Here is a 27,835-nt window from a genome sequence, read left to right as displayed (position 1 = left end):
ACACACACACACACTATCCCACCTGACCCCCATCCCTCCCCATACACTACCCTACCTGACCCTTTCACACACACACTACCCCACCTGACCCCCATCCCTCCCCATACACTACCCTACCTGACCCTTCCACACACACACTACCCCACCTGACCCCCATCCCTCCCCATACACTACCCTACGTGACCCTTCCACACACACACTATCCCACCTGACCCCCATCCCTCCCCATACACTACACTACCCCACCTGACTCCCATCCCTCCCCATACACTACCCTACCTGACCCTTCCACACACACACACTACCCCACCTGACCCCCATCCCTCCCCATACACTACCCTACGTGACCCTTCCACACACACACTACCCCACCTGACCCCCATCCCTCCCCATACACTACCCCACCTGATACTTCCACACACACACACACACACACTATCCCACCTGACCCCCATCCCTCCCCATACACTACACCACCTGATACTTCCACACACACACACACACACACACTATCCCACCTGACCCCCATCCCTCCCCATACACTACACCACCTGATACTTCCACACACACACACACACACACTACCCCACCTGACCTCCATCCCTCCCCATACACTACACCACCTGACACTTACACACACACACACACTATCCCACCTGACCTCCATCCCTCCCCATACACTACACCACCTGACACTTACACACACACACACACTATCCCACCTGACCCCCATCCCTCCCCATACACTACCTGACCCTTACACACACACACACACACACACTATCCCACCTGACCCCCATCCCTCCCCATACACTACACCACCTGATACTTCCACACACAAACACACACTACCCCACCTGACCTCCATCCCTCCCCATACACTACACCACCTGACACTTCCACACACACACTACCCCACCTGACCTCCATCCCTCCCCATACACTACACCACCTGACACTTACAAACACACACACACACACACACACACACACACTATCCCACCTGACCCCCATCCCTCCCCATACACTACCTGACCCTTACACACACACACACACACACTATCCCACCTGACCCCCATCCCTCCCCATACACTACCTGACCCTTAAACACACACACTATCCCACCTGACCCCCATCCCTCCCCATACACTACACCACCTGACACTTCCACACACACACTACCCCACCTGACAACCATCCCTCCCCATACACTACCCTACCTGACCCTTCCCCACTCACACAACCCCACCTGACCCCAATCCCTCTCCATACAGTACCCCACCTGACCCTTACACACACACATACACACTAGCCCACCTGACCCCCATCCCCACACACACTACCCCACTTGACCCCCTTAACCACACACACACACACACACACACACACACACACACACACACTACCCGACCTGACCCCATCCCCACGGACACAAAACCCCACCTGGCACCATCCCTCCCCACACACACACACACACTACTTCACCTGACCCATCCCCCGACCCCATCCCTCCCCACACACACTTACAATACTGCTGCGGTCCAGGATGCGGGCTGTGGCACCGGAAGACAACACTGGTGGCAGGAGCAAGACGAGGCTGGATCGCGGCACCACTGCGGCTAGCTGTATGCTGGGGCGGGGAATACGTGGTGGGCCGCACTGTAATAACGCGGGACTGTTATGGAGCTTGCATGTGGCCGTATGACAGTGACTATGGCTAAGCGTGTCATAGGGTCGCCATCACGGCTCTACACATCCTGCACTGGCAGCACTGTAAGGGTTAAGCGCCCCTCTCTGCCTATAAGACATCAGTCACAAATGAGACTAGTTGGCAGCACTGTAAGGGTTAAGCTGTCCCTCTGCCTATAAGAGATCAGTCACAGATGAGACTAGGGGGCAGCACTGTAAGGGTTAAGCTGCCCCTCTGCCTATAAGAGATCAGCCACAGATGAGACTAGGGGGCAGCACTGTAAGGGTTAAGCTGCCCCTCTGCCTATAAGAGATCAGCCACAGATGAGACTAGGGGGCAGCACTGTAAGGGTTAAGCTGCCCCTCTGCCTATAAGACATCAGTCACAGATGAGACTAGGGGGCAGCACTGTAAGGGTTACGCGCCCCTCTCATCAGTCACAGATGAGACTAGGCGGCAGCACTGTAAGGGTTACGCACCCCTCTCATCAGTCACAGATGAGACTAGGCGGCAGCACTGTAAGGGTTACGCGCCCCTCTCATCAGTCACAGATGGGAATAGGCGGCAGCACTGTAAGGGTTACGCGCCCCTCTCATCAGTCACAGATGAGACTAGGCGGCAGCACTGTAAGGGTTACGCGCCCCTCTCATCAGTCACAGATGAGACTAGGCGGCAGCACTGTAAGGGTTACGCGCCCCTCTCATCAGTCACAGATGAGACTAGGCGGCAGCACTGTAAGGGTTACGCGCCCCTCTCATCAGTCACAGATGAGACTAGGCGGCAGCACTGTAAGGGTTACGCGCCCCTCTCATCAGTCACAGATGAGACTAGGCGGCAGCACTGTAAGGGTTACGCGCACCTCTCATCAGTCACAGATGAGAATAGGCGGCAGCACTGTAAGGGTTACGCACCCCTCTCATCAGTCACAGATGAGACTAGGCGGCAGCACTGTAAGGGTTACGCGCCCCTCTCATCAGTCACAGATGAGACTAGGCGGCAGCACTGTAAGGGTTACGCGCCCCTCTCATCAGTCACAGATGAGACTAGGCGGCAGCACTGTAAGGGTTACGCGCACCTCTCATCAGTCACAGATGAGACTAGGCGGCAGCACTGTAAGGGTTACGCGCACCTCTCATCAGTCAGAGGGGATGGCAGTCTTGGAGGAGCCAGCGCTGTTCCCTCGTCCACAGACACGCTGCAGCTGGCGGAGTTCTTCTCCTGTGAGTGCGCTGGGGATAGAGGATGGATGGTGGCGGACGTGGTGCCAGATCCCGCTGCAGATGGGGGGATGACTCACGCAGGAATCTTACCAGACTGCAGCTGATGAGGAGTCTTCTTCATTTCACATCATAGGACTTTTCTAAACTCCGCTCTCTTCTTCCTTCTCCAGGCGAATCACCCAAAGAAAACCCGTATGAGGATGTGGACCTGAAGGGGCGACTTCTGGCCCGCAAGTCCCAGCTGTCACCTGACAGCACCAAGCCGCCCTCTAGCAGGATGCTGAGGACGCCGGACCGGAAGTACACCACACCCACCCAGGTACGTCGCCCCCTCTGAACATCACTGAGGGCTCTGTCAGTCACATGAGATCATGAAGCTCTCTATAGGAGGTGTCTGCTGAGGTCCCTATAGGAGGTGTCTGCTGAGGTCTCTATAGGAGGTGTCTGCTGAGGTCTCTATAGGAGGTGTCTGCTGAGGTCCCTATAGGAGGTGTCTGCTGAGGTCCCTATAGGAGGTGTCTGCTGAGGTCCCTATAGGAGGTGTCTGCTGAGGTCCCTATAGGAGGTGTCTGCTGAGGTCCCTATAGGAGGTGTCTGCTGAGGTCCCTATAGGAGGTGTCTGCTGAGGTCCCTATAGGAGGTGTCTGCTGAGGTCCCTATAGGAGGTGTCTGCTGAGGTCCCTATAGGAGGTGTCTGCTGAGGTCCCTATAGGAGGTGTCTGCTGAGGTCCCTATAGGAGGTGTCTGCTGAGGGTCCCTATAGGAGGTGTCTGCTGAGGTCCCTATAGGAGGTGTCTGCTGAGGTCCCTATAGGAGGTGTCTGCTGAGGTCCCTATAGGAGGTGTCTGCTGAGGTCCCTATAGGAGGTGTCTGCTGAGGTCCCTATATGAGGTTCTGCTGAGGTCCCTATAGGAGGTGTCTGCTGAGGTCCCTATAGGAGGTTCTGCTGAGGTCCCTATAGGAGGTGTCTGCTGAGGTCCCTATAGGAGGTGTCTGCTGAGGTCCCTATAGGAGGTGTCTGCTGAGGGTCCCTATAGGAGGTGTCTGCTAAGGGTCCCTATAGGAGGTGTCTGCTGAGGGTCCCTATAGGAGGTGTCTGCTGAGGGTCCCTATAGGAGGTGTCTGCTGAGGGTCCCTATAGGAGGTGTCTGCTGAGGGTCCCTATAGGAGGTGTCTGCTGAGGGTCCCTATAGGAGGTGTCTGCTGAGGTCCCTATAGAAGGTGTCTGCTGAGGTCCCTATAGGAGGTGTCTGCTGAGGTCCCTATAGGAGGTGTCTGCTGAGGTCTCTATAGGAGGTGTCTGCTGAGGTCCCTATATGAGGTGTCTGCTGAGGTCCCTATAGGAGGTTCTGCTGAGGTCCCTATAGGAGGTGTCTGCTGAGGTCCCTATAGGAGGTGTCTGCTGAGGTCCCTATAGGAGGTTCTGCTGAGGTCCCTATAGGAGGTGTCTGCTGAGGTCCCTATAGGAGGTGTCTGCTGAGGTCCCTATATGAGGTTCTGCTGAGGTCTCTATAGGAGGTGTCTGCTGAGGTCCCTATAGGAGGTGTCTGCTGAGGTCCCTATATGAGGTTCTGCTGAGGTCCCTATAGGAGGTGTCTGCTGAGGGTCCCTATAGGAGGTGTCTGCTGAGGGTCCCTATAGGAGGTGTCTGCTGAGGTCCCTATAGGAGGTGTCTGCTGAGGTCCCTATAGGAGGTGTCTGCTGAGGTCCCTATAGGAGGTGTCTGCTGAGGTCCCTATAGGAGGTGTCTGCTGAGGTCCCTATAGGAGGTGTCTGCTGAGGTCTCTATAGGAGGTGTCTGCTGAGGTCCCTATAGGAGGTGTCTGCTGAGGTCCCTATAGGAGGTGTCTGCTGAGGTCCCTATAGGAGGTGTCTGCTGAGGTCCCTATAGGAGGTGGCTGCTGAGGTCCCTATAGGAGGTGTCTGCTGAGGTCCCTATAGGAGGTGTCTGCTGAGGTCCCTATAGGAGGTGTCTGGTGAGGTCCCTATAGGAGGTTCTGCTGAGGTCCCTATAGGAGGTGTCTGCTGAGGTCCCTATAGGAGGTGTCTGCTGAGGTCTCTATAGGAGGTGTCTGCTGAGGTCCCTATAGAAGGTGTCTGCTGAGGTCCCTATAGGAGGTGTCTGCTGAGGTCCCTATAGGAGGTGTCTGCTGAGGTCCCTATAGGAGGTGTCTGCTGAGGTCCCTATAGGAGGTGTCTGCTGAGGTCCCTATAGGAGGTGTCTGCTGAGGTCCCTATAGAAGGTGTCTGCTGAGGTCCCTATAGGAGGTGTCTGCTGAGGTCCCTATAGGAGGTGTCTGCTGAGGTCCCTATAGGAGGTTCTGCTGAGGTCCCTATAGGAGGTGTCTGCTGAGGTCCCTATAGGAGGTGTCTGCTGAGGGTCCCTATAGGAGGTGTCTGCTGAGGTCCCTATAGGAGGTGTCTGCTGAGGGTCCCTATAGGAGGTGTCTGCTGAGGTCCCTATAGGAGGTGTCTGCTGAGGGTCCCTATAGGAGGTGTCTGCTGAGGTCTCTATAGAAGGTGTCTGCTGAGGTCCCTATAGGAGGTGTCTGCTGAGGTCCCTATAGGAGGTGTCTGCTGAGGGTCCCTATAGGAGGTGTCTGCTGAGGGTCCCTATATGAGGTTCTGCTGAGGTCCCTATAGGAGGTGTCTATGACTGAATACCTCACCAGTATATGACAGCATACCTTACCAGTATACACTGCGGTATATGACAGCATACCTTACCAGTATATACACTGCGGTATATGACAGCATACCTTACCAGTATATACACTGCGGTATATGACAGCATACCTTACCAGTATATACACTGCGGTATATGACAGCATACCTTACCAGTATATACACTGCGGTATATGACAGCATACCTTACCAGTATACACTGCGGTATATGACAGCATACCTTACCAGTATATACACTGCGGTATATGACAGCATACCTTACCAGTATATACATTGCGGTATATGACAGCATACCTTACCAGTATACACTGCGGTATATGACAGCATACCTTACCAGTATACACTGCGGTATATGTCAGCATACCTTACCAGTATACACTGCGGTATATGACAGCATACCTTACCAGTATACACTGCGGTATATGACAGCATACCTTACCAGTATATACACTGCGGTATATGACAGCATACCTTACCAGTATACACTGCGGTATATGACAGCATACCTTACCAGTATATACACTGCGGTATATGAGGGAATACCTTACCAGTATACACTGCGGTATATGACAGCATACCTTACCAGTATATACACTGCGGTATATGACAGCATACCTTACCAGTATATACACTACGGTATATGAGGGAATACCTTACCAGTATACACTGCGGTATATGACAGCATACCTTACCAGTATATACACTGCGGTATATGACAGCATACCTTACCAGTATACACTGCGGTATATGACAGCATACCTTACCAGTATATACACTGCGGTATATGACAGCATACCTTACCAGTATATACACTGCGGTATATGACAGCATACCTTACCAGTATACACTGCGGTATATGACAGCATACCTTACCAGTATATACACTGCGGTATATGACAGCACACCTTACCAGTATACACTGCAGTATATGACAGCATACCTTACCAGTATATACACTGCGGTATATGACAGCATACCTTACCAGTATATACACTGCGGTATATGACAGCATACCTTACCAGTATATACACTGCGGTATATGACAGCATACCTTACCAGTATACACTGCGGTATATGACAGCATACCTTACCAGTATATACACTGCGGTATATGACAGCACACCTTACCAGTATACACTGCAGTATATGACAGCATGCCTTACCAGTATACATTGCGGTATATGACAGCATGCCTTACCAGTATACATTGCAGTATATGACAGCATACCTTACCAGTATATACACTGCGGTATATGACAGCATACCTTACCAGTATACACTGCGGTATATGACAGCATACCTTACCAGTATACACTGCGGTATATGACAGCATGCCTTACCAGTATACATTGCGGTATATGACAGCATACCTTACCAGTATATACACTGCGGTATATGACAGCATACCTTACCAGTATACACTGCGGTATATGACAACATACCTTACCAGTATATACGCTGCGGTATATGACAGCATACCTTACCAGTATATACACTGCGGTATATGACGGCATACCTTACCAGTATACACTGCGGTATATGACGGTATACCTTACCAGTATATACACTGCGGTATATGACAGCATACCTTACCAGTATATACATTGCGGTATATGACGGCATACCTTACCAGTATATACACTGCGGTATATGACAGCATACCTTACCAGTATACACTGCGGTATATGACAGCATACCTTACCAGTATACACTGCGGTATATGACAGCATACCTTACCAGTATACACTGCGGTATATGACAGCATACCTTACCAGTATACACTGCGGTATATGACAGCATACCTTACCAGTATATACACTGCGGTATATGACAGCATACCTTACCAGTATACACTGCGGTATATGACAACATACCTTACCAGTATATACACTGCGGTATATGACAGCATACCTTACCAGTATATACACTGCGGTATATGACGGCATACCTTACCAGTATACACTGCGGTATATGACGGTATACCTTACCAGTATACACTACGGTATATGACAGTATACCTTACCAGTATACACTACGTTATATGAGGGAATACCTTACCAGTATACACTGCGGTATATGACGGCATACCTTACCAGCATACACTGTGGTATATTTTTTCCTTTCAAATCAACTGGTGTCAGAAGGCCATATTGATTTCTTTTTACTTCTGTTTACTTCATCTCCAATCTTCCAGTACTTATCAGCTGCTGTGTGTCCTGCAGGAAGTAATGTATCCTCTCCAGTCTGACACAGTGCTCTCTGCTACTGTGGTGTGGTAAGCCACTGATGCGGTGGCGTGACCGGTCACTTGCCAAATGCTACACTAGTGGTTGGTCGGGGGATAGCTCAGCCAGATGTTAGGTTGTCGTGACGCTATTGCCAGGTGGGCACACAGGTATGGTGGCAGCTGCTTTTAGTTCAGTGAGGCTGGCTATACCCTTTTCCCTGTGGTCGGTGACCTGCCAGGCTGTTTGGGGGTCCCTTGGGTGCTTATCACGGTGGTCCGGAGTGGAGTTATGACCCACCCGGACTATCGGTACCGCCTCAAGGAGGGGAGATGACCCAAGGAGGATGCAATGGCTGTGTAGGTGCTTCACGAATAACCTGTTACCATAAATAAACTCTTTTTACTGCAGGAAGGATTAATATAGTGATATACAGTAGGATCTTGACTTGATAATATACTTTAATCTTTAGTGACACGACCTGTGCTGAGAGCTTAGAGAGGTACAGTCGTGCTGGCTGGGTTGCGTGCTGAGAGGTAGAAAAAGGTTCAGAGAAGTAGAGAGGAGGATGTTGTGAGAATCCCAACCCAATGTAGTACTGTGCTCTGCCGAAACTTTAGAAGGAGAATACATAGAATACTTGAGAGTAGAGAGAATACTTGTGCCCATGTTTTGACTCTTTGCACCACTGTCCTAGAGGGTCACTTAAGCCCCAGACCTTGTTAACTGGGATAAGCAAAGTGGTCAGAGTTCTCTGATGACACCCGCACTGCGAGATAGAGTACTTAGGCTTCTAGCAACTTTGCTCTATCCGGATCAGCTCCTCTTCCTTCAGGATACTGACCTGCACTGTAAGATTGGTTCTTGGCGTGGGTTGGGGTGATCCCTGACTTGTCCTCTCTAAGTGTGCGTTCAGCAATGCATAGTGTACAGAAGTGCTGCTTTCAAGAAACAAGTGCTAAGGTGTCTTATGTGTGTCCGTTCTCTACAGAGAGACCAACAAAAAACTAACTCAAGGTGTGGCTACACTTCCTCTCCCCATGTGACTTCCTTCTACAGCATCTGTAACGTGTGCTGTGAGTGGATGAGAAAAGAGTCCAAGAAAAAGAGAAGGAGAGAGATAGAGCTCTCATCGGTGCACAGATCCTAAAAGCAATAACCCTTTAGTTACCTACAACCGTGCAATACTTCTGTACACAATATACATACTAGCGACATCTAGTAGCAAAACTTAGATACTACTTCATTACCACTTCCACTTTGAAGTACAGACTTTTGCGAGGGGTGTACAGACAAGAAACACCTGTGGTGGGATACCACAGTACCACCTCTGTCCATGTCAGGATCTGTCCTCCAGAGTAGGAGAGATTTTCTATGGGGATTTGCTGCTGCTCTGGACAGTTCCTGACATGGACAGAGGTGGCAGCAGAGAGCAGTGTGTCACACTGGAGGGAATACACCACTTACTGCAGGACATACAATTTGTTTCTGGCCCGTCACCTGGTCCACTAACATTCATCTCTATCACTCTAGGTAACGTCTAAGACCGGTAACCATTCACTGCGAGTCGGGAATTCCTCAGAGAGAAAAGGTCACCGTACGGCGCGTCTGCCGAAGCGGCACAGCCACGACGACATGCTGCTCCTGGCCCAGCTGACCATCCCCTCCTCTCCCTCCAGCCTGAATGAGGACAGCCTGAGCACCACCAGCGGCCTCCTGACATCCCGGAGGGCCCGCAGAATCCCCAAGGTAAGTTCTTCACCTCCTCGCCCTGCCATTCATTGTATTTGAGATGGTTCCTTGCCGTTTGTGACTCTGTTCTGGAGGATTCTCAGAGTTACTATTTCTCTCTTGCAGCTTGTGCAGAGGATCAACTCCATCTACAGTGCCAAAAGAGGCAAGAAAAGGTTAAAGAAGCTTTCCATGTCCAACGTGGAGACCGCCTCGCTGCGAGGTAGCGGATCATGTGACCTGTACTGTGGCAATCACTGTGTTATACCATAATACACTCTGTTTCCATAATTAATAGACAATCCTGCCAAATATATTTGCATATATATATATATATATATATATATATAATATTCATAGGTAATAATTACTTCTTTATGCAGATGACAACAGTGAGAGCGAAAGCGACTCAGACGACCGGTTCAAAGGTGAGCAGGGAATCAACGGGGTGAGAAGCCGAGCTGTAGTGTAAATCATGGAGGAAAGACAGGACAGCAGGGGGTGGATTGAGGCCACATTACGTGTCCTGAGCTAAGCTGTAAGCCAGAGCCAATCTCCTATATTGGCATTTATTAACAGCGCCTATCACACGGCTTGGTAATCGGCAGCCAGGGACGAACAAAACAATCGCTAGATCATTCATGCGGCTCCTTGCTGCAATCCGCCATTAGCCACTTATCCCCTATTACAAGGGAAGATGTAAGGACACAAGCATTTCATATATTTGTTATGTCATGGATTCTAGATGGCATTTACTGACTCTTTCAAACTGGTTTCTGTTTCAGCACATACCCAGCGCCTGGTCCTCATCCAGTCCATGCTGAACAGAGCGCCCAGTTACCGTACACTGGAGCTGGAGCTGATCGAATGGCAGGAACGCGAACTGTTTGAGTATTTTGTAGTGGTTTCTATGAAAAAAAAACCTTCAAAAAACACATATATCCCCGAGGTCACGTATCAGTTTCCCAAGGTATGTCAGTACAAGACAATAACTGCTATGAAACTGCCCTCTGTATACATAAATATAACTACTATAAGGCCATGTTCACACAACGTAAGTTAAGTATTAATCACAGCCGTTGTTGCCAATTTCCAACACGGTCGTGATTAATACTTCACTTACATTGTGCTGCAGCTAGAGGGAATCACAGTTGGAGTGTATACACATAGTATACACTCCGTCCGGGATTGCTAGTGGCCCCCCAAAAAACTGACATGTGCACACAATGGAGCGTGCTGCGAGGAATTGAGTGCAGCGGGGAATTCGGATTCAGCAGAAGTGAAGATCATCCAGTCAGTACTGCAGTATCGGCCGGGATGATCTTCTCTGACACCGGCCGCTCTGTGACCTGGCCGGGTCACAGAAGGGCCAGTGTCTTACGCCATGGGAACATGGCCTAATACTGCTCCTATATACAAGACAATAACTACTATGATACTGCCGTCTGTATACAGGAATATACTACTATAATACTGCTCCTATATACAGGAATATACTACTATAATACTGCTCCTATATACAGGGATATACTACTATAATACTGCTCCTATATACAAGAATATAACTACTATAATACTGCTCCTATATACAGGAATATACTACTATAATACTGCTCCTATATACAGGAATATAACTACTATAATACTGCTCCTATATACAGGGATATAACTACTATAATACTGCTCCTATATACAGGAATATAACTACTATAATACTGCTCCCTATATACAGGGATATAACTACTATAATACTGCTCCTATATACAGGTATATAACTACTATAATACTGCCCCCTATATACAGGGATATAACTACTATAATACTGCCCCCTGGTGTAGATTATTATGTATTGTCTGGCGGTCTCTCTCCTCTCACCCCAGTGATGGTTGTCTCTCATACACAGTTAGAGCGCCCCACTAAGCAGGTGCGGGAGGCGGAGGAGCGGCTGAAGGCGATCCCTCAGTTCTGTTTCCCTGATGCCCGGGACTGGGTGCCGGTGTCGGAGTATAACAGGTAGGTGGCACCAGTGCAGCTGATCTCAGAATATAGGTCACGTCTTTGGGGTTTTGCACGTCTTTTTTTTTTTTCCTGAAGTCGAGGGTCGGGGACATGATCACGTCTGGCAGAACAGTTCAGCACTAAATTCAGTGGTTAAAGGGGGGCCCGGGGGACTTACACTTATACAGTTTTTTCCCCCAATCTCCTGCTCATCCTACTGACATCATGTCTTCTCTTCCAGTGAGACCTTCTCCTTCATGCTGACCGGTGAAGATGGCAGCAGGAGGTTCGGCTACTGTCGGCGACTACTGGTAAGTACTTGATATTCTCACATTTTGCTCCATTTGAACATCGGCTCCCCCTAGTGTTTATCCTTATGAGACGCTCTCCCCTCGAATAACATTGTGATGCTGGAAACAATGGGGCCTGTGTGAGGAATTCATTGATGACCTCGTCCTGCTGGGAGTTTGTTACAATGTATGTAGACAATCCTTTGTAAGCGGAGTACTTCTCTGCAGTTCTGGATACGGCCTGTGACCTCTCCCCCCGCCGGACAGGGAATTATGGGAGGGACCAGAGAACCAAGAACCGTGCTGTTACCCATAGCAACCAGAGGGATAGCAGATGGGTAAAGACCCCTCCCCCCGGATTGTTGTCTCAGCCTGTGATTGGAGGAGGCCTGTCCTCCCCGCGGTGTTATTACTGTCTCCCTGGTGACTCCTCACAAGTTGTTCTGTGGGATTGTGCAATCACGTCTCTTGTTTGCCTTTCTAGCTCTTGGCTGGTACACGGTGTGACGGGCAGGAATGTTATTGTCACGGTGCATGTCCGCACAGCTGCCGAGCGGAGACACCGCACAATAATCCCACCATCCACCGGGGGTATCACACCTCATAGGATTAGATACAGCTGCCGAGCGGAGACACCGCACAATAATCCTGCCATCCACCGGGGGTATCACACATTATAGGATTAGATACAGCTGCCGAGCGGAGACACCGCACAATAATCCCACCATCCACCGGGGGTATCACACCTCATAGGATTAGATACAGCTGCCGAGCGGAGACACCCCACAATAATCCCACCATCCACCGGGGGTATCACACATCATAGGATTAGATACAGCTGCCGAGCGGAGACACCGCACAATAACCCCGCCATCCACCGGGGGTATCACACCTCATAGGATTAGATACAGCTGCCGAGCGGAGACACCCCCACAATAACCCCGCCATCCACCGGGGGTATCACACATCATAGGATTAGATAGAGCTGCTGAGCGGAGACACCCCACAATAACCCTGCCATCCACCGGGGGTATCACACATCATAGGATTAGATACAGCTGCTGAGCCGAGACACCCCACAATAATCCCACCATCCACCGGGGGTATCACACATCATAGGATTAGATACAGCCGCCAAGCGGAGACACCCCCACAATAATCCCACCATCCACCGGGGGTATCACACCTCATAGGATTAGATACAGCTGCTGAGCCGAGACACCCCACAATAACCCCGCCATCCACCGGGGGTATCACACATCATAGGATTAGATACAGCTGCTGAGCCGAGACACCCCACAATAACCCTGCCATCCACCGGGGGTATCACACATCATAGGATTAGATAGAGCTGCTGAGCCGAGACACCCCACAATAACCCCGCCATCCACCGGGGGTATCAAACCTCATAGGATTAGATACAGCTGCTGAGCCGAGACACCCCACAATAATCCCACCATTCACCGGGGGTATCACACCTCATAGGATTAGATAGAGCTGCTGAGCGGAGACACCCCACAATAATCCCACCATCCAACGGGGGTATCACACCTCATAGGATTAGATACAGCTGCTGAGCAGAGACACCCCACAATAACCCGGCTATCCACCAGGGGTATCACACACCATTGGATTAGATACAGCTGCCAAGCAGGGACACCCCACAACAATCCCGCAATCCACTGGGGGTATCACACATCATAGGATTAGATACAGCCGCCAAGCGAAGACACCCCACGATAACCCCGCCATCCACCAGGGGTATCACACATCATAGGATTAGATACAGCTGCTGAGCCGAGACACCCCACAATAAACCCGCCATCCACCAGGGGTATCACACATTATAGGATTAGATAAGATACAGCTGCTGAGCGGAGACACCCCACAACAATCCTGCCATCCATCTGGGGTATCACACATCATAGGATTAGATACAGCTGCTGAGCGGAGACGCCTCACAATAACCCAGCCATCCATTGGGAGTATCACACATCATAGGATTAGATACAGCTGCTGAGCGGAGACACCCCACAATAATCCGGCCATCTACCGGGGGTATCACACATCATAGGATTAGATACAGCTGCTGAGCGGAGACACCCCACAATAACCCGGCCATCTACCGGGGGTATCACACATCATAGGATTAGATACAGCTGCTGAGCGGAGACACCCCACAATAACCCGGCTATCCACCGGGGGTATCACACACCATTGAAATAGATACAGCTGCCAAGCATCGACACCTCACAATAACCCCGCCATCTACTAGGGGTATCACACATCATAGGATTAGATACAGCTGCTGAGCGGAGACACCCCACAACAATCCTGCCATCCATCTGGGGTATCACACATCATAGGATTAGATACAGCTGCTGAGGGTAGTCATCCTGTAACAACCCCTTCCCTCGGTCCACCGGAGGTATCTCACATCATAGGATTAGATGCATCTGCCGAGAACAAACACCCCATTTAGCATCACTGCATGGGGACTGCAGTGTTGTGTTATCCACCAGCAGTATCACACATTATAGGATTAGATACAGCTGCCAAGTGCAGACTGTATCACACATGGTAGGATTAGACAGTATTACACATGGTAGGATTAGATACAGCACCTCTTTCATCAGTATCATATAATATATGTTTAGATACACCAGTTGCACAGTATTACACAGGGTAGGCTTAGATACAGCAGCTCTGCAGACAGTATCACACAGGGTAGGTTTAGATACAGCAGCTGGGAAGTGACTGTGTATTGGGTAGTCCTATATCCCCCCTCTTGTGTACTGTGACGTCTCCTGAGGGTTTGAGGTTGGGGGTGGGGTGATGTATATAATGACCCCCGAGCCCCCGTATTCTGTACGGAGATGCTCTCTTGTTCCAGTAACTGTCAGTGGATTCCAGACTCTTCCCATACATGATGTCCTTTCTTCTCAGCAGATTATTTACTGTTTGTTGTTCTGTCTCCTGGATATAAATGTTCTTGATTCATTATAATAAACGTTCTTCTCCGTCTTCTGTGGATTCAGAGCCAAATAAGGGATTTCACTGCCATCAAATATTGTTCTGATAAGACGATTCTGCTGGTTATAAGAGCAGAAAGAGAGGGGCCCCCGGAGCAGTCATTGAAACCCTCTGACATTACAGCAGTCCACCACAGTCCTGCACCTTCACCAATCTGCAGGTCCATATTACATAAGTACAAAGCCAGCCCACTGCTGAATTGTACCGCCCCTGAGGAAAGTAGGCGTAGCAACCTTGGGCAGGTATAGACTGCCCCTGAGGAAGGAAGGCGAAAGATGTATCAGCCTAGTGCAGGTGTAGACCTCCCCTGAGGAGGAGAGATGTAGCAGCCTAGTGCAGGTATAGACCGCCCCTGAGGAAGAGAGATGTAGCAGCCTAGTGCAGGTATAGACCTCCCCTGAGGAGGAGAGATGTAGCCGCCTAGTGCAGGTATAGACTGCCCCTGAGGAAGAGAGATGTAGCAGCCTAGTGCAGGTATAGACCGCCCCTGAGGAGGAGAGATGTAGCAGCCTAGTGCAGGTATAGACCTCCCCTGAGGAGGAGAGATGTAGCAGCCTAGTGCAGGTATAGACTGCCCTGAGGAGGAGAGATGTAGCAGCTCAGTGCAGGTATAGACCGCCCCTGAGGAGGAGAGATGTAGCAGCCTAGTGCAGGTATAGACCTCCCCTGAGGAGGAGAGATGTAGCAGCCTAGTGCAGGTATAGACTGCCCTGAGGAGGAGAGATGTAGCAGCTCAGTGCAGGTATAGACCGCCCCTGAGGAGGAGAGATGTAGCAGCCTAGTGCAGGTATAGACTGCCCTGAGGAGGAGAGATGTAGCAGCTCAGTGCAGGTATAGACCGCCCCTGAGGAGGAGAGATGTAGCAGCTCAGTGCAGGTATAGACCGCCCCTGAGGAGGAGAGATGTAGCAGCCTAGTGCAGGTATAGACCGCCCTGAGGAGGAGAGATGTAGCAGCCTAGGGCAGGTATAGACTGCCCTGAGGAGGAGAGATGTAGCAGCCTAGTGCAGGTATAGACCTCCCCCGAGGAGGAGAGATGTAGCAGCCTAGTGCAGGTATAGACCGCCCCCGAGGAGGAGAGATGTAGCAGCCTAGTGCAGGTATAGACCGCCCCCGAGGAGGAGAGATGTAGCAGCCTAGTGCAGGTATAGACTGCCCCTGAGGAAGAGAGATGTAGCAGCCTAGTGCAGGTATAGACTGCCCCTGAGGAAGAGAGATGTAGCAGCCTAGTGCAGGTATAGACCGCCCCTGAGGAAGAGAGATGTAGCAGCCTAGTGCAGATATAGACTGCCCCTGAGGAGAGATGTAGCAGCCTAGTGCAGATATAGACCTCCCCTGAGGAGGAGAGATGTAGCAGCCTAGTGCAGGTATAGACCGCCCCCGAGGAGGAGAGATGTAGCAGCCTAGTGCAGGTATAGACCGCCCCGAGGAGGAGAGATGTAGCAGCCTAGTGCAGGTATAGACCGCCCCCGGGGAGGAGAGATGTATCAGCCTAGTGCAGGTATAGACCGCCCCGAGGAGGAGAGATGTAGCAGCCTAGTGCAGGTATAGACCGCCCCTGAGGAGGAGAGATGTAGCAGCCTAGCGCAGGTATAGACCTCCCCTTAGGAAGAGAGATGTAGCAGCCTAGTGCAGGTATAGACCTCCCCTGAGGAAGAGAGATGTAGCAGCCTAGTGCAGATATAGACTGCCCCTGAGGAGGAGAGATGTAGCAGCCTAGTGCAGATATAGACCTCCCCTGAGGAGGAGAGATGTAGCAGCCTAGTGCAGGTATAGACCGCCCCTGAGGAGGAGAGATGTAGCAGCCTAGTGCAGGTATAGACCTCCCCTTAGGAAGAGAGATGTAGCAGCCTAGTGCAGGTATAGACCTCCCCTTAGGAAGAGAGATGTAGCAGCCTAGTGCAGGTATAGAACGCCCTTGGGAAGAGAGATGTAACAGCCTAGTGCAGGTATAGACCGCCCCCGGGGAGGAGAGATGTATCAGCCTAGTGCAGGTATAGACCGCCCCGAGGAGGAGAGATGTAGCAGCCTATTGCAGGTATAGACCACCCCTGAGGAAGAGAGATGTAGCAGCCTATTGCAGGTATAGACCGCCCCGAGGAGGAGAGATGTAGCAGCCTAGTGCAGGTATAGACCTCCCCTGAGGAGGAGAGATGTAGCAGCCTAGTGCAGGTATAGACCTCCCCTGAGGAGGAGAGATGTAGCAGCCTAGTGCAGGTATAGACCGCCCCGAGGAGGAGAGATGTAGCAGCCTAGTGCAGGTATAGACCTCCCCTGAGGAGGAGAGATGTAGCAGCCTAGTGCAGGTATAGACCTCCCCTGAGGAGGAGAGATGTAGCAGCCTAGTGCAGGTATAGACCTCCCCTGAGGAGGAGAGATGTAGCAGCCTAGTGCAGGTATAGACCTCCCCTGAGGAAGAGAGATGTAGCAGCCTAGTGCAGATATAGACTGCCCCTGAGGAGGAGAGATGTAGCAGCCTAGTGCAGGTATAGACCGCCCCCGGGGAGGAGAGATGTATCAGCCTAGTGCAGGTATAGACCGCCCCCGAGGAGGAGAGATGTAGCAGCCTAGTGCAGGTATAGACCGCCCCCGGGGAGGAGAGATGTAGCAGCCTAGTGCAGGTATAGACCCCCCCCTCTATGGTGAGGGTTCTTTTCCCTCAACCAAGATGGCCGCCGCTGCTGTGCGCTCCGGTGCGCATGCTCCTCTCCAGGATGCCGGTCCCGTCCTGGTATCTGCCTTGCCGATGACGCACTTCCGGCGCCCTCGGTGATGCAGAGCCAGTGACGGGACGGCTCTGGTGTTTGTTACGCATGGCGTCGGAGCGCCAAATAGGTATGGCAGTGGCATTTTTCTATTGGCCAATGGATTATTCTGACAGTATTTATACCGGTCCATGCCCCTCATGCCTTACCACTCCTTGAGAAAGACTTGGCGAAACGCGTTGGAGGGTGAGGTGGAGGGGGGTGTGGGCGGCAGGTGGGCGGTGGAGAGCTGTTTGGGCTGCAATTTAGGGTTGATGATATAGGCAATCTAGCCTGGGAACAATTGTGCTATTGATGTTGATGAATTGTTGCATGGGTTTACATATTTATATATATAGGCACTTGCACTTTGTATTTGTATTGCCCTACAGCACTTTAATACGGTATTTATACATCAGTGATTCCTGCCTGTTACATGCACCAATATTGATAGTAGCGTGATGTGGTGACACCCCTCCACCTTGTTTTTAAATGTCTGTTGTGTAAATGTTGATTTTATGGGATATTTTGAGAATTATGGATTTGAATAAAGATGTGATGAACTTATTCTAACAATTGTGTTTGGAATTACTTGAAGGGTTTTTTTTTTTTTTTTTGGTTGGCATAGGTGTTGTTTTAACCCTTGGGGGTAACAAATTTAAATAAGGGACCTTTCTAATTGATTTTGTGGAAGAGAGATGTAGCAGCCTAGTGCAGGTATAGACCGCCCCCGAGGAGGAGAGATGTAGCAGCCTAGTGCAGGTATAGACCTCCCCTGAGGAGGAGAGATGTAGCAGCCTAGTGCAGGTATAGACCTCCCCTGAGGAATAGAGATGTATCAGCCTAGTGCAGGTATAGACCGCCCCCAAGGAGGAGAGATGTAGCAGCCTAGTGCAGGTATAGACCTCCTCTGAGGAGAAGAGATGTAGCAGCCTAGTGCAGGTATAGACCGCCCCTGAGGAGGAGAGATGTAGCAGCCTAGTGCAGGTATAGACCTCCCCTGAGGAGGAGAGATGTAGCAGCCTAGTGCAGGTATAGACCTTCCCTGAGGAAGAGAGATGTAGCAGCCTAGTGCAGGTATAGACCTCCCCTGAGGAGGAGAGATGTAGCAGCCTAGTGCAGGTATAGACCTCCCCTGAGGAAGAGAGATGTAGCAGCCTAGTGCAGGTATAGACCTCCCCTGAGGAAGAGAGATGTAGCAGCCTAGTGCAGGTATAGACCTCCCCTGAGGAAGAGAGATGTAGCAGCCTAGTGCAGGTATAGACCTCCTCTGAGGAGAAGAGATGTAGCAGCCTAGTGCAGGTATAGACCTTCCCTGAGGAAGAGAGATGTAGCAGCCTAGTGCAGGTATAGACCTCCCCTGAGGAAGAGAGATGTAGCAGCCTAGTGCAGGTATAGACCGCCCCTGAGGAAGAGAGATGTATTAGCCTAGTGCAGGTATAGACCGCCCCTGAGGAGGAGAGATGTAGCAGCCTAGTGCAGGTATAGACCGCCCCTGAGGAGGAGAGATGTAGCAGCCTAGTGCAGGTATAGACCGCCCCTAAGGAAGAGAGATGTAGCAGCCTATTGCAGGTATAGACCTCCCCTGAGGAATAGAGATGTTTGAATTCCATTCTTCCGCCCAGGAGACGAGGGGATGCAAGTAACAGACATCTCTTTATTGGACTACATGAATGGCACAGAAGTATCCCGGTCTAGCAGAAGTTTTACCTGTTAACCTTAATATGTTGGAGAACCAAAGTACAACACCTGCGATAGCATCAAATCATAAGAACATGTCCACCCTTGTGCCCCCTTCCCTCTCTCCGGGGACGCGTCTTTGGCGCAGACGATCTGGCGGCGGTAAGGATTCTTTCTTTTTCCACCTTCAGGAATTGGACTGGTTTTTCCCAGATCCATGGCGTGATCTCGGCTTCCCCGGCTGAGCGCTGATCCTCCCGCTGGGAGTCGTGAGTCACGTGGCGCTGTCTTGAAACCAACAAAAAAGGAGTTTTCTGAGGCGTTATCACCGAGCTGGAAACTCAAGCGGGTGTCATGGCCTGTAATCTGGCCACAAACACATCGCTGGACGCCGTCCAACCGGCCGATAAGGAGATGGAGAAGGATAATTCTGGCCTCTCGTTCTCCACTAAAACCCTCTATATTTATAAAAGAATCAGCATTTCTATTTATTATAGGAACAAAAATCACATGGCACTTAGTGGTGATGAAGCAGAGCTGTGCACGGAGTGTGAACAGGTAGCGAGGAGCAGTCAGAAAGCACTGCCACAACAAGAACTAGGCTCCGACCCAGCACTACCCAGGCAGATGGGACCCAAACCAGGAACCCTAAGGGAGTGGAGTGTGAGTGCTGGAGCAGAGGGGGCCCCCGGAGCTTGGTCATACTCCTATCATTGTCTTGTAAGAGGAAGGGACAACGTAAACTCTCCTGGGTAATCCATCCAACCCTGCACTTCATCTCCAAGAAGCTCCAGCCCATCGTGGATCTCATTCAGCTGGCCATGTCATGATAGAACACTATACATGTATGACCAATATGTATCACCATCCTATGGTCAAGGCTCCTTGGAAATTTTCAATATTTTTTGACAATTACCATAGTTTACAAAAACATGAGAGCTGCAAATCATGACCGCTCCAGACAAGTCGCCATCCTTCTGCCATCACTGCCAATCACCTCCGGTAATGTTCCTAATCACCGCTCTCCTAGTCGGTAGCCATCAGGCCAATAATACTCTGCACCTCGGATACTGCCGGTGACAGTCTCTGAGTGTCATACCCTCGAGCACAGCATGGAATCCAGTCTGTTTCATGGGGATCAGTCTGTGTGAATCCACCTTAGAGGGACAAAGGAGACCTCTGGGTCATGGGAGGCTAGGCTAACCAGGGCCAGGATGTCACTACCAACCTTGTAGGGTTTAATTGTAGCAGTGTGGAGAGTATACAGTGAAAGGGACCATCCACGGAAAACAGGAAACAACTTGTCACCATAAGGGGTCAGAGGAGGATTTGGGGAAAAGTTCCGATTTATGCATGTAGAGCAGAGTCAGGAAACCGCAGCCGTATTATATAACACTGGTGTCCAACTAACAACCTGAGCACTGATGCTATAACAGCAGAGGACCAGCTCCAGAACCATTGTATCCAAGGGAAAGAACGGAAAGGAGACCAGACGGCAAAAACTATGTTACCCAGCAGTGGAGAAACATGGCTGATCAGATGGCTCCAGATCTCTATGGAGAAACATGGCCAGTCAGATGGCTCCAGATCTCTATGGAGAAACATGGCCAGTCAGATGGCTCCAGATCTCTGTGGAGAAACATGGCTGATCAGATGGCTCCAGATCTCTATGGAGAAACATGGCTGGTCAGATGGCTCCAGATCTCTATGGAGAAACATGGCCAGTCAGATGGCTCCAGATCTCTATGGAGAAACATGGCCAGTCAGATGGATCCAGATCTCTATGGAGAAACATGGCTGGTCAGATGGCTCCAGATCTCTATAGAGAAACATGGCCAGTCAGATGGCTCCAGATCTCTATAGAGAAACATGGCCAGTCAGATGGCTCCAGATCTCTATAGAGAAACATGGCCAGTCAGATGGCTCCAGATCTCTATAGAGAAACATGGCCGGTCAGATGGATCCAGATCTCTATGGAGAAACATGGCCAGTCAGATGGCTCCAGATCTCCATAGAGAAACATGGCCGGTAAGATGGCTCCAGATCTCTATAGAGAAACATGGCCGGTCAGATGGCTCCAGATCTCTGTGGAGAAACATGGCCGGTCAGATGGCTCCAGATCTCTATAGAGAAACATGGCCGGTCAGATGGATCCAGATCTCTGTGGAGAAACATGGCCGGTCAGATGGATCCAGATCTCTATGGAGAAACATGGCTGATCAGATGGCTCCAGATCTCTATGGAGAAACATGGCTGATCAGATGGCTCCAGATCTCTATAGAGAAACATGGCCGGTCAGATGGCTCCAGATCTCTATAGAGAAACATGGCCGGTCAGATGGATCCAGATCTCTTTGGAGATCCCCCACATCCTTCACAGTCCCCTGATCTTATTCACATAGGCATCTGTGGGATGAGGTAAATCGGGCTGTTCGGAGTATGTCAGGAGTGCAATCTGAGGTGGTCCTGTCCACAGGGGCCGATATTTCCCCTGATATGCTATGATAATCAGCTGAAGAGCAAAGGACAAACCTGCCTCTAGAGGGAGCTGTAACATAGGGGCATTCAGTGTACATTTTGTCTTTCTTGTGGGCTCATGGCAGAACATACATCCTGTGACGTACCCTTCTTGTACCCATCCTATGGCATCGCCTGTCATCTCTTCACAGTTTCCCAGCTCTGAACTTCATATTTTACTTGGTATAAGTCACAGGGTGATGTCCGCTCCAAGATTCCTAGAAAGCCTTGAAGACTTTGTTGGCCGTGAGTTACAGGAGGGCGTCAGCCTGGATGTTCAGGGCTGCAGTAATGTGGAATATGTCTTAGTCCTCCATGGGGCAAGTATAGTTCCTAGCGATAGGACTCACGTGAGGACTGCGATTCTGGGTCACATTAGTGCATTACTCCGGATGCCTTGTATAATGTGCGCTCTATAGGGGATACAGAAGGGGAGCAGCTCATCATCCAGAGGAGCAAAGGCTCAGAGGTCACCAGTCACCGCATGTGGAAGGCCTGAGACGTCTCAAGAATTGTGGCGGGGATTAGAGCTGCATGTGGTTTGCATCGACTTCTTATTGTATTGGCAAATCTCAGAGATTACTCATAGATCACTATGGAGACTAACATTGTAAGAGGCAAACACAGGCCGGAATCATGTCATTACCGGGGACGGGGTCTGGATCATTGACATTTCCTCATTGCTGATAATCTGATTACTCGAGAATTCCTGATGTGAACTCAGACAAAGAGCAGTGACTGCTGAGCTGTGAGGACCAGAGCAAAACTGCATCAGACTGCCCTGTGTGACCTAGCCAAGGCGCATCCTCCCTGTACTCATCCCTCCACCTGTACTCATCCCTCCACCTGTACTCATCCCTCCTCCTCCCTGTACTCATCCCTCCACCTGTACTCATCCCTCCTCCTCCCTGTACTCATCCCTCCACCTGTACTCATCCCTCCTCCTCCCTGTACTCATCCCTCCACCTGTACTCATCCCTCCTCCTCCCTGTACTCATCCCTCCACCTGTACTCATCCCTCCTCCCTGTACTCATCCCTCCTCCTCCCTGTACTCATCCCTCCACCTCCCTGTACTCATCCCTCCACCTGTACTCATCCCTCCTCCTCCCTGTACTCATCCCTCCTCCTCCCTGTACTCATCCCTCCACCTGTACTCATCCCTCCACCTGTACTCATCCCTCCACCTGTACTCATCCCTCCTCCTCCCTGTACTCATCCCTCCTCCTCCCTGTACTCATCCCTCCTCCTCCCTGTACTCATCCCTCCACCTCCCTGTACTCATCCCTCCTCCTCCACCTGTACTCATCCCTCCTCCTCCCTGTACTCATCCCTCCTCCTCCCTGTACTCATCCCTCCTCCTCCCTGTACTCATCCCTCCTCCACCTGTACTAATCCCTCCTCCTCCCTGTACTTATCCCTCCTCCACCTGTACTCATCCCTCCTCCTCCCTGTACTCATCCCTCCTCCTCCCTGTACTCATCCCTCCTCCTCCCTGTACTCATCCCTCCTCCTCCACCTGTACTCATCCCTCCTCCTCCACCTGTACTCATCCCTCCTCCTCCCTGTACTCATCCCTCCTCCACCTGTACTCATCCCTCCTCCTCCCTGTACTCATCCCTCCACCTGTACTCATCCCTCCTCCTCCCTGTACTCATCCCTCCACCTCCCTGTACTCATCCCTCCTCCTCCACCTGTACTCATCCCTCCTCCTCCCTGTACTCATCCCTCCTCCACCTGTACTCATCCCTCCTCCTCCCTGTACTCATCCCTCCTCCACCTGTACTAATCCCTCCTCCTCCCTGTACTTATCCCTCCTCCACCTGTACTCATCCCTCCTCCTCCCTGTACTCATCCCTCCACCTCCCTGTACTCATCCCTCCTCCTCCACCTGTACTCATCCCTCCTCCTCCCTGTACTCATCCCTCCTCCTCCCTGTACTCATCCCTCCTCCTCCCTGTACTTATCCCTCCTCCACCTGTACTCATCCCTCCTCCTCCCTGTACTCATCCCTCCTCCTCCCTGTACTCATCCCTCCTCCTCCCTGTACTCATCCCTCCTCCTCCCTGTACTCATCCCTCCTCCTCCACCTGTACTCATCCCTCCTCCTCCCTGTACTCATCCCTCCTCCACCCTGTACTCATCCCTACTCCACCTGTACTCATCCCTACTCCTCCCTGTACTCATCCCTCCTCCACCCTGTACTCATCCCTACTCCACCTGTACTCATCCCTACTCCACCTGTACTCATCCCTCCTCCTCCCTGTACTCATCCCTCCTCCACCCTGTACTCATCCCTACTCCACCTGTACTCATCCCTCCTCCTCCCTGTACTCATCCCTCCTCCTCCCTGTACTCATCCCTCCTCCACCTGTACTCATCCCTCCTCCTCCACCTGTACTCATCCCTCCTCCTCCCTGTACTCATCCCTCCTCCTCCACCTGTACTCATCCCTCCTCCTCCCTGTACTCATCCCTCCTCCACCCTGTACTCATCCCTACTCCACCTGTACTCATCCCTACTCCTCCCTGTACTCATCCCTCCTCCACCCTGTACTCATCCCTACTCCACCTGTACTCATCCCTACTCCACCTGTACTCATCCCTCCTCCTCCCTGTACTCATCCCTCCTCCTCCCTGTACTCATCCCTCCTCCTCCCTGTACTCATCCCTCCTCCACCTGTACTCATCCCTCCTACTCCACCTGTACTCATCCCTCCTCCTCCCTGTACTCATCCCTCCTCCACCTGTACTCATCCCTCCTCCTCCACCTGTACTCATCCCTCCTCCTCCCTGTACTCATCCCTCCTCCTCCCTGTACTCATCCCTCCTCCACCCTGTACTCATCTCTACTCCACCTGTACTCATCAATCCTCCTCCCTGTACTCATCCCTCCTCCTCCCTGTACTCATCCCTCCTCCACCTGTACTCATCCCTCCTCCACCTGTACTCATCCCTCCTCCTCCCTGTACTCATCCCTCCTCCACCTGTACTCATCCCTCCTCCTCCCTGTACTCATCCCTCCTCCTCCCTGTACTTATCCCTCCTCCACCTGTACTCATCCCTCCTCCTCCCTGTACTCATCCCTCCTCCTCCCTGTACTCATCCCTCCTCCACCCTGTACTCATCTCTACTCCACCTGTACTCATCCCTCCTCCTCCCTGTACTCATCCCTCCTCCACCTGTACTCATCCCTCCTCCTCCCTGTACTCATCCCTCCTCCTCCCTGTACTCATCCCTCCTCCACCTGTACTCATCCCTCCTCCTCCTTCTCCAGCACTCATCCCTCCTCCTCCCTGTACTCATCCCTCCTCCTCCCTGTACTCATCCCTCCACCTGTACTCATCCCTCCACCTGTACTCATCCCTCCACCTGTACTCATCCCTCCACCTGTACTCATCCCTCCTCCTCCCTGTACTCATCCCTCCTCCTCCCTGTACTCATCCCTCCTCCTCCCTGTACTCATCCCTCCTCCTCCCTGTACTCATCCCTCCTTCATCCCTGTACTCATCCCTCCTCCTCCCTGTACTCATCCCTCCTCCTCCACCTGTACTCATCCCTCCTCCTCCCTGTACTCATCCCTCCTCATCCCTGTACTCATCCCTCCACCTGTACTCATCCCTACTCCTCCCTGTACTCATCCCTCCTCCTCCCTGTACTCATCCCTCCTCCACCCTGTACTCATCCCTACTCCACCTGTACTCATCCCTCCTCCACCCTGTACTCATCCCTCCTCCTCCCTGTACTCATCCCTCCTCCTCCCTGTACTCATCCCTCCTCCCCCTGTACTCATCCCTACTCCACCTGTACTCATCCCTCCTCCTCCCTGTACTCATCCCTCCTCCTCCCTGTACTCATCCCTCCTCCACCTGTACTCATCCCTCCTCCTCCACCTGTACTCATCCCTCCTCCTCCCTGTACTCATCCCTCCTCCTCCCTGTACTCATCCCTCCTCCTCCCTGTACTCATCCCTCCTCCACCCTGTACTCATCTCTACTCCACCTGTACTCATCCCTCCTCCTCCCTGTACTCATCCCTCCTCCTCCCTGTACTCATCCCTCCTCCTCCCTGTACTCATCCCTCCTCCTCCCTGTACTCATCCCTCCTCCTCCCTGTACTCATCCCTCCTCCACCTGTACTCATCCCTCCTCCTCCCTGTACTCATCCCTCCTCCTCCCTGTACTCATCCCTCCTCCTCCCTGTACTCATCCCTCCTCCACCCTGTACTCATCTCTACTCCACCTATACTCATCCCTCCTCCTCCCTGTACTCATCCCTCCTCCACCTGTACTCATCCCTCCTCCACCTGTACTCATCCCTCCTCCTCCCTGTACTCATCCCTCCTCCTCCCTGTACTCATCCCTCCTCCTCCCTGTACTCATCCCTCCTCCTCCCTGTACTCATCCCTCCACCTGTACTCATCCCTCCTCCTCCCTGTACTCATCCCTCCTCCTCCCTGTACTCATCCCTCCTCCTCCCTGTACTCATCCCTCCTCCTCCCTGTACTCATCCCTCCTCCTCCCTGTACTCATCCCTCCTCCACCTGTACTCATCCCTCCTCCTCCCTGTACTCATCCCTCCTCCTCCCTGTACTTATCCCTCCTCCACCTGTACTCATCCCTCCTCCTCCCTGTACTCATCCCTCCTCCTCCTCCCTGTACTCATCCCTCCTCCTCCCTGTACTCATCCCTCCTCCTCCCTGTACTCATCCCTCCTCCTCCCTGTACTCATCCCTCCTCCTCCACCTGTACTCATCCCTCCTCCTCCCTGTACTCATCCCTCCTCCTCCCTGTACTCATCCCTCCTCCACCCTGTACTCATCCCTACTCCTCCCTGTACTCATCCCTCCTCCTCCCTGTACTCATCCCTCCTCCTCCCTCCTCCTCCCTGTACTCATCCCTCCTCCTCCCTGTACTCATCCCTCCTCCTCCACCTGTACTCATCCCTCCTCCTTCCTGTACTCATCCCTCCTCCTCCCTGTACTCATCCCTCCTCCACCCTGTACTCATCCCTACTCCACCTGTACTCATCCCTCCTCCTCCCTGTACTCATCCCTCCTCCTCCCTGTACTCATCCCTCCTCCACCTGTACTCATCCCTCCTCCTCCCTGTACTCATCCCTCCTCCTCCCTGTACTCATCCCTCCTCCTCCACCTGTACTCATCCCTCCTCCTCCCTGTACTCATCCCTCCTCCTCCCTGTACTCATCCCTCCTCCTCCACCTGTACTCATCCCTCCTCCTCCCTGTACTCATCCCTCCTCCACCCTGTACTCATCCCTCCTCCTCCCTGTACTCATCCCTCCTCCTCCCTGTACTCATCCCTCCTCCTCCCTGTACTCATCCCTCCACCTGTACTCATCCCTCCTCCACCTGTACTCATCCCTCCTCCACCTGTACTCATCCCTCCTCCACCTGTACTCATCCCTCCTCCTCCCTGTACTCATCCCTCCTCCTCCCTGTACTCATCCCTCCTCCTCCCTGTACTCATCCCTCCTCCTCCCTATACTCATCCCTCCTCCTCCCTATACTCATCCCTCCTCCTCCCTGTACTCATCCCTCCTCCTACCTGTACTCATCCCTCCTCCTCCCTGTACTCATCCCTCCTCCTCCCTGTACTCATCCCTCCTCCACCTGTACTCATCCCTCCTCCACCTGTACTCATCCCTCCTCCACCTGTACTCATCCCTCCTCCTCCCATGTACTCATCCCTCCTCCTCCCTGTACTCATCCCTCCTCCTCCCTGTACTCATCCCTCCTCCTCCCTGTACTCATCCCTCCTCCACCTGTACTCATCCCTCCTCCTCCCTGTACTCATCCCTCCTCCTCCCTGTACTCATCCCTCCTCCACCTGTACTCATCCCTCCTCCTCCCTGTACTCATCCCTCCTCCTCCTCCTCCAGCACTCATCCCTCCTCCTCCAGCACTCATCCCTCTTCCTCCTCCTCCAGCACTCATCCCTCCTCCTCCTCCAGCACTCATCCCTTCTCCTCCTTCTCCAGCACTCATCCCTCTTCCTTCTCCAGCACTC

The 27,835-nt window shown here is 51.9% G+C and overlaps 1 protein-coding gene across 5 annotated transcripts in view; it reads left to right on the top strand.

Annotated features, from left to right (window-relative positions):
• DENND2B (DENN domain containing 2B) overlaps nt 1-27,835 on the top strand; it is a 155,329-nt gene that overhangs the window by 94,089 nt on the left and 33,405 nt on the right. For all 5 annotated transcript variants that reach the window (XM_069965012.1, XM_069965011.1, XM_069965010.1 and 2 more), the window contains 7 exons: nt 3,080-3,228; nt 9,353-9,568; nt 9,677-9,773; nt 9,934-9,978; nt 10,336-10,520; nt 11,454-11,563; nt 11,790-11,859. In XM_069965012.1, coding sequence (XP_069821113.1) covers nt 3,080-3,228; nt 9,353-9,568; nt 9,677-9,773; nt 9,934-9,978; nt 10,336-10,520; nt 11,454-11,563; nt 11,790-11,859 — 872 coding nt within the window. The remainder of the gene's footprint in view (nt 1-3,079; nt 3,229-9,352; nt 9,569-9,676; nt 9,774-9,933; nt 9,979-10,335; nt 10,521-11,453; nt 11,564-11,789; nt 11,860-27,835) is intronic.

Source organism: Dendropsophus ebraccatus, chromosome 4, assembly GCF_027789765.1.
Source record: "Dendropsophus ebraccatus isolate aDenEbr1 chromosome 4, aDenEbr1.pat, whole genome shotgun sequence".
Lineage (NCBI taxonomy): Eukaryota > Metazoa > Chordata > Amphibia > Anura > Hylidae > Dendropsophus > Dendropsophus ebraccatus.
The sequence above is the reverse complement of the archived record's forward strand: the minus strand, read 5'-3'. Positions and strand labels throughout refer to the sequence as shown.